Source organism: Pleurodeles waltl, chromosome 9 (assembly GCF_031143425.1).
Source record: "Pleurodeles waltl isolate 20211129_DDA chromosome 9, aPleWal1.hap1.20221129, whole genome shotgun sequence".
Lineage (NCBI taxonomy): Eukaryota > Metazoa > Chordata > Amphibia > Caudata > Salamandridae > Pleurodeles > Pleurodeles waltl.
In genome coordinates this window covers 48,768,782-48,781,367 of record NC_090448.1, presented here as the reverse complement: position 1 = coordinate 48,781,367, position 12,586 = coordinate 48,768,782, and the positions used below count along the sequence as shown (strand labels likewise).

At 42.9% G+C, this 12,586-nt stretch overlaps 1 protein-coding gene across 2 annotated transcripts in view; it reads left to right on the top strand.

Annotated features, from left to right (window-relative positions):
* Positions 1–12,586, top strand: part of PODXL2 (podocalyxin like 2) — a 313,504-nt gene that overhangs the window by 208,691 nt on the left and 92,227 nt on the right. For both annotated transcript variants that reach the window (XM_069206259.1, XM_069206258.1), the window contains exons 3-4: positions 6,131–6,873; positions 11,669–11,743. In XM_069206259.1, coding sequence (XP_069062360.1) covers positions 6,131–6,873; positions 11,669–11,743 — 818 coding nt within the window. The remainder of the gene's footprint in view (positions 1–6,130; positions 6,874–11,668; positions 11,744–12,586) is intronic.

Below are 12,586 nucleotides of genomic sequence, written 5' to 3'. Positions count from 1 at the left end.
ATAGATCGTAGTCCTCCGCACCCAAGTCCTTACTGCTTTAGGAGAGGCCCCACCCCGAGATAGCTTTGCCCACACTCTAGATAACAGTTGTCAATGCATAGCATAGTTGTTCCTTAGTTTACGTCACAACGTCAAAGTAGAAGTGCCCTCCTTCCTACATGATAGCCTGCTAGGAAGAAGCTGATCAGAATATTGGCAGTGCCAAAGACAGACGGGAGGGAGGTTATAGGATTGAGACAAGGTGGACGATGGGTAGTGAAGATCATGAATAATATTTATTATCCTTCGTCCATCTTCCTGTCCCAGTCATTAATGCTTGAGGATTTACCAATAAGTTTACAAAACAGTGACGAGTAGAATTCTTGAATTAAACTCAGCCACTGGTAATAATTTGGGGGTGCATCCAAATCCATTGTTATTTTGCACACCATGCCACCTAACTTTGGACCTAGTTATATACAGGTAAGTCTTGACCCTGCTTAACCAATGGGAACAGTCTAGCCCGAACTGCCAGGCCAGGTCTCCCTGAACCGGAACACAAGCAACCCAGGACCGGTTTTGCCCGAGTTATGGGCTCATCTGCCGGGTACAGCTTGCTTCTAGTGACACAGTGTGCACAGGACTCACATCTGGGCATACCCTTCCCAGTTAGGGCAACACAATAAGTATACAAAACAGTGACAGGTGGAATTCTTGAATTAATCTCAGAGGATTTACCAAAGCTCACAATAATGGCACCAGCAATCATTATCATGCTCATTGTTAGACTTGGCATCCTTGGTGTGGTCTCCCCTAACTGTTTGCCTCTGTTTCCAAGGTTGTTGATGTGTGCTAGACTCTGTTTTTGCTGTTTTTGATACTCTGGGCACTTTACCACTGCTATCCAGTACTAAAGTGCGAGTGCTCCTATGTAAAATGTATGTGTAATTGGTTTTCCATGATTGGCATATTTGATTTACTAGTAAGTCCCTAGTACAGTGCACTAGAGGTGTCCAGGGCCTGTAAATCAAATACTACTAGTGGGCCTGCAGCACTGGTTGTGCCACCCACATAAGTAGCCCCGTAAACATGGCCCAGACCTGCCACTGCAGTGTCTGTGTGTGCAGTTTTAAACTGCGAATTCGACTTGGCAAGTGTACCCACTTGCCAGGCCTAAACCTTCCCTTTTTATACACGCAAGGCACCCCTAAGGTAGGCCCTAGGTAGCCCCATGGGCAGGGGGCAGTGTATGCTAAAGGTGGGACATGTACTGATTTGTTTTACATGTCCTAACAGTGAAATACTGCCAAATTATTTTTCACTGTTGCAAGGCCTATTTCTCTCTGAGGTTAACATGGGGGCTGCCCTTAAATATTATTAAAGCGCAGATTCCCTTTGGGAGCAGATAGAAATGTGGAGTTTAGGGTCTTTTAACTCACAATTTAAAAATACATCTTTTAGTAAAGTTTTTTTTTAGATTGTGTGTTTGAAAATGCCACTTTCAGAAAGTAGGCATTTTCTTGCTTGAACCATTCTGTGACTCTGCCTGTTTGTGGATTCCCTGTCTGGGTCAGTTTAACAGTTGGGCTGTTTGGACCTCTTTCTAGACAGTGACACAAAGGGAGCTGGGGTGTAGCTTTCATATCCTGATGAGTCATCTGTGCTGGGAGGGAGGGGAGCAGTAGTCACTTATACCTGAAAGGGCTGTGCCTGCCCTCACACAATGCTGTCTCCAACCCCCTGGTGTGTGTCTGGGGCCTGGCCTGGGCAAGGCAGGATCTTGAAAACAACAGAAACTTCTCTTTGAAGTAGGCCTACTTCAAAGGCAGAATGGAGTATAAGAAGAGGACCCAAAACCCCTGAAACTTAGATCCCTTCTGGAATCAAGAGGAACCTCTGCCAAGGAGAAGAGCTGAAGAGCTGAGGAGAAGTGCTGCCCCTGTCTGTGAATGTGCTTTGTAGGGATATTCTGCAGTTGCTGCTTCTGCCTGTGAAAAGGGACAAAGACTGGACTTTGTTGTGCATTCCTGCTTGTGAAGAATCTCCAAGGGCTTGACCTGGGCTTGCCTCCTGTTGTTGAAGTCTCCGGGCCATCAAAGACTTCCCCTGCCATCCCCTGGACTCCCTCCTGAGACTCCTGCCCTGCCAAGTGGTGCCTTATTTAGTTCCTGGGCCCTTGAAACGTGAAGTTGGCTGGCAGGAACTGAAAATCCATGCACAAATCACCTTGCGGGGAAATGTTCGACGCACCCTTCGTGAAGCAGCTAATAAATGACGTGCCGCTGGCTTCACGGCTGAAATCAACGCTCCACCTGCATCGCGACTGGAAGATCGACGCAACACAGCTGGAGAAATGACTTGCAGCACCCGCTAACGAAGGCTGATAATGACGCAATCCCCACACAGCGCAGTTTTGTGATACCATGTGACCGGATTTTCAACACAACATCCCTGGACGTGGAAAATCAACGCAAAGCCTGCCTTGACCCGAGGTGCCCGTCCGGATCGACGCATCGCTCTCTTGCGGGAGAGAAAAAACAACGCACGCCGACCTCACCGAAGGAGGAATGACGCACATTCTCGCTTGCGGGTGAGAAATAGACGCATCGCTGGCCTTTTTTGAAGCGCACTCGCCCGTGCGCCTTTATTTTGCCGCTACCCAGGTACTTTTGAGTGGTAACAGCATTCTCACTGTTTTCTAAAGGATTTAAGACTCTTTTTCTTTTTAAATTCATATCTTGACTTGTGTACATTGGATTTGTGTCATTTTGGTCTTGTTCTGTTTAGATAAATATTATCTACTTTTCTAAACCTGGGTTGTTTCATTTTGTAGTGTTTTCACTGAGTTACTGTGTGTGTTGGTACAAATACTTTACACATTGCTTCTGAAGTTAAGCCTGCCTGCTCGTGCCAAGCTACCAAGGGGGTGAGCGGGGGCTAACTGAGTGTGATTCTCCTTTACCCTGACTAGAGTGAGGGTCCTTGCTTGGACACGGACTAACCTGACTGCCAACCAGAGACCCCATTTCTAACACTCATATGCAATTTAGTCACCCTACAGCAATTACTTCATGGCTAACCTAAGAATTCCAGCACTAGAATTTTAACATACAGTATTATCCAGCTGTTATCCACCCTACAAATCTCCTGCAGCGAAACACCACAAGCCTCAGCCCAGGAGGTAGAAATTGCTCTTGTTGAGAGACCCTGTATATTCACTGGCATTGAACATCCACAGACAAAGTCTCAGAATCATTAGATGACCCTTCAACTTCAGGCAAACCGATCTCTTCTGATAAATAAAACTTTGGGTGAACTTACAGTTTGAATTTTGGATCCCGACACAGTACTACTGCGTCCAGAAAACCCCTGAGATATGGGAATGATAGTACTGAAGCTCCTAGCTCACCTAAACTCCTAGTGGGTGTGATGGCTATCAGAAAAGCTACTTTAGCCAAAACCCAAGCTATTTCTGTTGATTCTAAAGGCTCAAACAAGCTTTTCCTGTAGAGATCTGAGTACTACAGACAAATCTCAAGTGGACACTGCACTAAAACTCACTGTTTTTTTAAGTCTAAAACTTTTGAGGAGTCTAAATGCTAAAGGTGTTGCCTTTAGTACATCAGCACTGGACTCCCTGAAAGCTTTAATCGGTACCCAGTGGGCCTCTGAGGTGGAAGCAGACAGAAATGTTAATAAACCTTCCTTTAAGACGCCTAGTACCTGAAAGAGATCACACGTAGCTGGATCTAAGGGTTTAATTTATATCATGGTGTACGGATTGTACTCTGTCAGGGCAACAAAGCACATTACTCTATTGCCCTGAGGGAATACTCGCCTGCCAGATTTAGAGAGGTCCATCAGCCCGACAGTCATTTCTACTATTCACATGTACTGCTATTAAGGAAACATGATGGCGCCATACTGTAATGTTTCAAAATGTTTTTTATTTTCAAAAACAAAACCCCGAAGTGGTTTTTTTAAACAAAAATGCCCCCCTCACCATGGGAATTTTTTAGTTTTTTACTACCCATCCTGGCAGTGATGGGCAGTGAAAAACGGCTGTATGTCCAGCCATGCAAATTCGATGGGGGACATGTAGCCATTCTCCTATGTCCCTTACTCCATCAATCAATCACTTGTAAAGCGTGCTACTCACCTGTTAGGGTCTCAAGGCGCCGGGGGGAGGGTTGCTACTGCTCGAATAACCAAGTCTTGAGGTGTTTCCTGAAGGTCAGGAGGTCCTGGGTCAGTTGTAGGTCGACGGGGAGGGAGTTCTAGGTTTTGGCGGCGAGGTGTGAAAAGGATTCCATGAAGTCATCAGAGACATTTAGCCAATGTGGAAACAGAGTAGTCTCTGCCGTTACCAAACTATGGTCCGCTGCTTATATATTCAGGGAGGGATAAGGAGGCAAACCATTATATTGTCGGTATGGATACTCCATCACAACAGGGTATGCTTACCACCAGTATAGAAATTGGGCTGATAGTTCTCAACCAGATACTATTTACAAAAATGATCCCAGTGTTTTTCATAGGATGATAAAGTTTAGGGCTACCTGGAAGCCTAAATGTCCATGGCTAATTTTTTGTGCATTCCAACCTTTAAAGGCGTAACCTTTCAACTTCCATGCAGCCTATGCAGTGAGACACAGATGTGGAAGCTGGGAGTCAGCAATAGATACTGTAGAGGTGGACGGTGGAATCTTCTACGGCTAATTGACTCTATAGAGGGAACCACAAGCAACCCTGCCAGATTGGTGCTACCAGAATCACTCTGCATCTTCTGCAGCTCCCTCAGACAGAGGAGAATTGGTGGAAAAGAAACCCAGATTCCTTGAGGTCAAGGGACCAAGAGAGCATCTACAGTCTCTGCTTGTTGACCGAAATTGTGAAGAAGGCATTGAGTGGGGCAACAAATAGGTTTAACCATGGACTGCCAAACTGACAAACCATGCTGCAGATGAAACTATATTGAGGACGGAATGTTTCAACAAGTTCGCATGACAATTCTTCTTCCTCCATGTGAATATGGATTTTAGGGACATCAAATAGTATTTTGCTCAACTGCAGATATTCTTTGTTCCTCTTTGGTAACTGATATAACTCCTCACACTTGTCTGTCCTGATCAGCACATTCTTGCTCTGCAACTCAAGATGGAAGCTCTCTGCAAATAACATGATAAAGCATATTACCTTAGACCACTGTCAGAAACTGGCAGGGCATTATGGGAGGAAGTATGGTACTTACACATCAATGGTGCGGCATAAAGAAGAAAAAAAACTATACTATGCATAGTCAAGTGTTTTTTAGAGCCTGGGTAAAGCGGTCACGGGGCGAGGCATCTCCTCATCCAGTAAGTACTCGGATGAGGAGAACGGATGAAGGGTCAATGCTGTCATACCCACTGGTTTCCCTTGAGCTGGGGAATGTGCTTTGTAAAGAAACAGTTTTTCCTCCCAAGAATTATACCAGGTTTTACTTTTCTAAAATCGTGTTTGAGAAAACCCATGGAGTGGTGCTACCACAAAACTTGGAATCCTGATTTGGATACAATATTCCATTCATACCTGTAGGAGTCTGAAAAGGGGCTCTGAATAAAGCCCCTTTTCGTCTTATTGTTTTTCTAGTAGACCATTCTACTTTCCCTAGGAGCTCCTGAAACAATCATATAAGACTGTCTACTTGGGATTTTAGCATAGGTGTTTTCTATGGTTCACAAAGAGATTTCCTAATTTTCCTGCAGCAAGCCCTTAGGAATCCACTAGCAGTCATATAAACATTTCTAGAAAAGAAACAGGAAAATAGGACTGAAAAATGGACAGATGTCCTCAAGGCTCAGATAAGAGTGGGCAGGAAGCAGAGCTGGAAGTGGTGTGTGAGTGGACGCCCTTGGAGGTGGGATAGAGCTGGAATATTGTTGCGGGCTCTGTTAAGAGCGTCTCTGTCTTTAGTGAAGCAAGGGAGGGATTGAGTGGCTATGGCAATAGAGGCAACTAAAGAGCTTTCAATCTGGGATAGAGTCAAGAGATGAAATAGTTCCAGAGTCAATGTGCATATGCTATAATCCAAAAACGTATGGTTTCTGATAATGACTGTTAAAATATGTATGTTTTCTTCTGACATTGACCAGAGATAATTTTGTTTTAGATTACACCTTCCCTGTATCGTCTCAGAGGACAACACCAAGAGGAAATGAAACAGAGCATAGGGATCGCTGGGAAACAGCCACACCGCAGCTGTCCATGGATTTGGCAGACCGGGTTACTCATACATCATACACCCATGCTCTGCCAGATGAGGATGTAGTGCTCTTGATGGAACAGGACCACAGGACGCAACACAGAGAGAAGGATTTGCAGGACTCTGATTCTCCAGGTCCAAAATTGAGGGATGATTTGCTCTATTCCATAGTGTCCTCTGTAGATCCCAGCGTATCCATTCTCGTCACAGAGCCAGAAAGGGGGAAGGAGATTTCAGAAGAAGGGGACATCCTGATTCATGGTCTCGACTCGACGCCTGAGGTCGGCCTACATCCAAGTCAAGTTCCACCGTCTGCCATCCTGCCTGCTACCTCTTCTGGGTTTGTTGACATGCCTGCCCACCCACCAGAGGACCCTACAAGAAACCTGGTGCAATGGAAAAATGCAGAGGGAAGAGCTGATGAAGACTTTAAAAACCGACTTGCGGTTCCTACAGGCCCCCACAGAGCTTCTAACGAGATGTCTCCTCCCTTCTCTTTGAGAAACGAGGAGCATCACACCATGGACCACCATGCCAGGAAGGTTCCTGAGGCTATCAGCTCTGCACCAAAAAAGTTGGATGGTGTCCCAGAAGCTGACGAAAGTCACAAAACCACGCTGCCTGCAGAAGCATTCTGGAGTTCACCTCAAGTAAGGCAACCAAGTCTTGTGTATACTTATATATCATTCATTGGCTTAAGTATCTGCTACCAGTGCCGCCCTGTGTTCATTCATTAGAAGTTCAAGAGTGAACAAAGAATGTTCCATCCTTTCAATGTACCTCACTTGTTTGAACACTTTAACCAATGTTGTCATACATGTCACTTCTGCACTCCTCGCGTGACATACACATCCAAGCAGTCCCTAAAATGTTGGTCTGGCAACCCCCATCAGCCTTTCTCTGATGCAAGATGAAAGAGAAGAGAGAGTGCTGCTCTGTTCACTTCACACCGCTTTAAACATGTATATTCATACAGTGTGGTATTGAACTCCTGTATACCCAGTAGTACTCATACAGTGTGTTACTGCACTCCTGTGTACCTCTTAGTAATCATACAATGCACTCCTGTACACTAGTAGTGGTCATTCAATGTGTTATTGTACTGCTGTATACCCATTTTTAGGCATAAAGTGTGTTATTACACTCCTGTATACCCAGTAGTAGTCATACAATGTGTTACTGCTCTCCTGTATACCACATAGGAGCCATACAAAATGTTATTGCACTCCTGTATACCAGCAGTAGTCAATCAGGGCCCTCAGTCACTCAGAGCGAAATCTCTGCACTTGAGACAGAATTTCCGCACTGCAGTTCTCAGTGCAGAGATTCCACCCCGAGTGTGGAGAATCCTCACTCGTAACTTTACTACACATAAGTACCTTTGTGAATCGGGCCCAGAATGTGTGACTGATATCGCTAATGTTATTCATGCAATTTGACGTAGTTAGGCCATTCTTCAATGCACTTGTTGGATTATTGGTAAGGTCCACACCATCTTTTGTTCTATGTACAGTTTATTGCTAGAGTTATAAAATGCCTCAGATCTAAATGTTAAAGCTGCTCCTAAATAAATACATTAACCTGGATCGTGGACCAAAGATGCAAGCTCAGCTCTCCTCCTAATTTGAATTTGGCCATTAGAAGATGGGTGGCATCATGCTTTGACTTGAACCACCTGACTCCAGATCATATATGTGCCCAGCCCCTGGGCTGTGGTTTGAATACCTACAGGCATCTCTAGTTTCCACAGACCTCCTTCTGGCTTTTGTTGCTTTAGAGCAGTGGAGGAGTCACCACCCACACAATAGCACTTGATCTTGCTCGCACTATTCGCTATGATTCCACGTGCCTGCGCCCTTTAGAAACGATGCTGCAACAATCATGAATGCTGCCTTCCCTGAAAGTAGCTACATCTCACAGGAAGCCATTGGTCTGTAAGGCCTGTGCATGATTCTAGCTAGGGAAATGTACCCTCATCTTACCATGATGAAAGCGCACATGACACTACCCCAATATTGATTAAAATGGGTGAGGACTGTGCATAAACTATATTACCCAAATCACAAAAAACACTAACCCATAACAATTACTTACTAGGTGTAAATGTACTTTGTGCACAATTTAACTTCACAAAATGTTTTATATTGCATTCCTATAAAACATTCACAGTTTATTACATCTCATCTAAATAATTTATTTCTCCAATATCATATTACAAAACGCCAGAACAGTACATTTAATTAGCATAAAGCCCCCAGAAACACCTGTCTCTCTCATACATCAAACACACGCATTCATCTATACTAAAATAACACCGTAGACCAGTGGTTCCCAACCTGTGGTCCGTGGATCCCTGGGGGTCCACGAAGCTTACTCAGGCTGTCCGTGACTGCTTAGAAAATTTAATAATATTAACAGATTAGGTCCCCAGCTTTCAGTAATGACCTATTGGGGTGGTCCCCAGATTCCAATAATGATTCAGTTGGGGTCCCCAGGTTCCAGTACTGACAAAGTGGGGGTCCACAGAAGTCAAAAAGTTGGGAACCACTGCCCTAGACCAATAATGGATCCCAACTCATTATCACTTGTATTGATTTACGCAACTCTAAAGTAATGCCAATGAGTCTCAAAACCAAGTAAGACTAACCCATCTCCCATCTTTCCATAAGCATTCTGGGGGTGATACATTAATGACAATGTAGTAGAATTTATTGTATGTGAATAAAATCATAAAACATTTTTTTACATTTGAAGAAAAGTTTAAAAAATCTTCAACCAAAGTGAGAGATCAGTCAGATTAAAGAAAAATCAGTGATTTCAGAACTAAAATGTATGGAAACTAAAAAAGCAAATATCTCAGATCCACTGCCAGGCAAATCAAATCGAATCTCCCACACCGTTCCCTAGTAGTAAATTTAGTGCACACAATATTTAGTATCGACTGCTAAGTAATACTACTGCAAAGCAGGTCAGCATAGAATTACAAACTTGGTGGTGCATCTAATAAGAAAAAAAAAAGTCCCAAAATCCAAAGCTTCTTATGTATTTTACTTCCAACAATTTTTATTCCATATTGATTAAAATGATACAGTCTGAGGCAACGCAATTCCATATTGAATAAAATGATTACAGCGTCAGCCAAATAGCATTTTTTTGCTAGTCGGAATGTGAAATGTTTGTTACAACGTGGGCCAGTGATCCTGGAGTCATCATGGGGTGTAGCTAACCTGGACCATGTGGACTGAATTGGTGAATTATCAAAAAACATTGTGATCGAGACAACAATAAGAAGATGTTATACACTGGAAAGTGATTAAGACATGTGACCAAATGAGATGCACATTCTGTAACTTGGACTAAGGAAGAAAAAACATTGTGTGGAAAAAAAAAGCCCTGAAGAAGTTTGTTGTTTGAACAAAACGCGTTGGCTGAGGCTGTAATCATTTGAATCAATATAGATATAGAATCAAAGATGTTGGAAGAAAAATAAAAGAAGACATTAGAATCTTTGTATTTTTGTATTTTTTTTCCTAATTGGGTGCACAGCTTAGTTTGCAATTCTTGGAAACTAAAAAAACAATTAATCACAGTATCTAGTGTCCAATAAAAGTATACACAAGTGACATGAGCTAATATTGTTAAAAATTCAAAAATCTTTGCGAAGCCTCTTTGCTCTGTCCCTTCAAAACCTCATTACACGAGTATCAATGTGGTAACTTTTACCCATGGAACATAATTGCAACCAATAATTTTATTGACCTGTGTGATTCTTTATTAAAAATTAGACACAATATTTTTGCGCAAGTCTAACAATAAATGGTGAATACAGGTTAAATGATCCACTCCTTCTACACATAGACCACATGAGCGATGCAGACAATTTTGTTTAAATACTTCTTTCCAGGAGACCTCAAATTACTAAAAGGGAATATACACAGCAGGCGAAGTTGAAGAAAACAGTGATCCCCAAAAGCCTGATCTTTACTCCTTCATCAGAGAACGTATATGAGACTTAAGATATGAAATATTGAATCAAGCAGAATGAAATAGCTATTTTGAAGTGCTTCTAGTTGTTGTGCACAACCCTAGATTAGTTAAGTAAATTTTCACAACAACTTCGCAAAGGACTGTTGAGATTTATTTGGAAATGTATTCTGTGACGCAAAGTCTGTTGTAGGTTCTGCAGTTTCCACATATAATGCACATGCAGCAGGTCCACGTTTTTAGCTGGGTGATGTAAGAAGCCAGTCTGGTGATATCTGAACACTTTGTTAGCCTTATTAAAGGACCCTCATGGTCTATTTTAATAGGCCACAGTGGCTGTCAAATAGGTCTTGCATGTATCTATGACATTATCAACAGGGAAGTGGAGAGGTTCCATGCCTCTTGGCAAAGCCCAGAATCAACACCACAACCACTTGCTTTTGTCCTGTCCTGCGAATGTTGGGGTATTTCCTGGCAGATGGCAGAATCTCCTGGGAATCAGAAGAAAGGCCTGGGTGAGCAAGGGAAGATCCTTCAGAGAGTCGTTTGAGCCATTCTTTGGAATCACATGAAGCTCCTCTATTCCATTGGTCAGCAACTTTTGTCCTATTGAAGATTTAGAGTTTGGCAGACGGGTGACTCCGTCTCAAACATGACGGATATCCCTTCCATTCTGTTACCTTTCCAGAGGAAATTGTGGAATCGTAATATGGTTGATCGGATATCTGTCATGTTTGTGATGTTTTCTGCCAAACTCTAAACCAGGCCCTTAGTGGCTACTTTGTCAATAATATGCAGGATGTTCGAGCACCAGACCAGGTAGAATCAACCTTGGGCACCAGGACAGCAGAGAAATCAAAGTTATCCTTGTTCGTCGAAGGGCCCTCTGTAGAAAGGTAGCTGGATGAAAATCAAAAAGAAACGTCACTGACCATCCTACACGAGTCAATCTCTTAGAGATCATGGCCTCTACTCACCCAAAAGGCAATTCCTTTCTGTGCAGATGCCTTACAGACTATAATTGCAGCCTTAAGTACTCAAACAAGGGGTTGAGGACTGGATAGTTTAGTTTCAATGTGTGGAGTTAGTGGAGGCACCTCCTCAGGCTGGCTGCTCTGTGGTTCAGAAGCTCAGCCAGCAATGTGTTCGAGCAAGATGACATGCGCATTTCTATTAGTGCACTGCCAGGTGGAAGAAATGTGGACATTTTGCTCCCCTCTGCTTTCTAATGTAAAATCGATGTGGTATTGTCTCTGTTCTCCACAAATTACCACCTTTGACCTAAGCACTGGGTTCCATTTCTCCGTAAGCATTTAAATCACCCTAATTTCACCTCACTCTTTGAAATCACCCTGGCTCGATGAAGCGCCTTTGATTTTTAAAAGACCCTGGTAAGAAAGCAATATATGCCCCCAGATGAAACTAATAAATTAATGAATCTGTCCCACTTGTTTTTTCCAGGTCATCTGCAAAGACTGGAGTAACCTGGTGAGCAAAAATTACATCATCCTCAACATGTCCGATGACATCAATTGTGTAAGTGGCATCAATATTATTAAAGTGTGACTGGTGCTTAATTTGTAAACAAATAAGTGCCGGGGCTCAGAATTTTGCTCAGTAGCTTGTGCTGACTGCTATTGAAGGTCAGGGGGCCAAATGCCAAGACTGTGTAGCCTTGATTCTACTTCATACCTCTTTAATCAGACACCCCACACTCCCTGCCTCTTTATCTCACTCTTGCAGGTTCTTTGACATCACAGATTTCTCCCTTTTTCACTGTTTTTAGGGCTTTCTCTTCCTCCTCCTTTCCCCTTTTGTGTTTTTCTCTCTCTTCCTCTGTAAAAAAGTCAGTTGAGGAAAATTAAGTGCAGGTCTCCAAAAACAAGTCCATCAAATATTGTCCAAGAAGTAGAAACCATACAATGGCGATTTATGTTTACTTGTATAGATAGTCCTTTTCTTCATGTAGTTCCATAAAACTCAATCTTGTTTCCCATAAGTTTCACATAGGTATTCGTCACTTAAAAACAGCCAAAACATGTTTCGCCACAAAGTTGCTTCTTCAGGGTTCAATTGCAAAGATAATTTAAAGGTGTCAGATACTTAAGGTTTCTCTTGATAAGGTTTTCTATATATCTCATATCACTGTAATAGTGCTGTCAAGTCATATGGGCTCAATGGCAGACCTGGCAGCCACGGGAAAATCAAAAGCTTGGGACTACATGAATAAAAAATACTTTTTCTACAAGCAAACAAGAATTGTGATTGCTTTTAGCTCTCAGAGAATATCTGATGGACTTCTTCATCCCCGAGATGACCGGACTGGAGACAGCCTCCACATCTCTAAGAGGGACCAAGGACCACCAATTTGAGGACAAT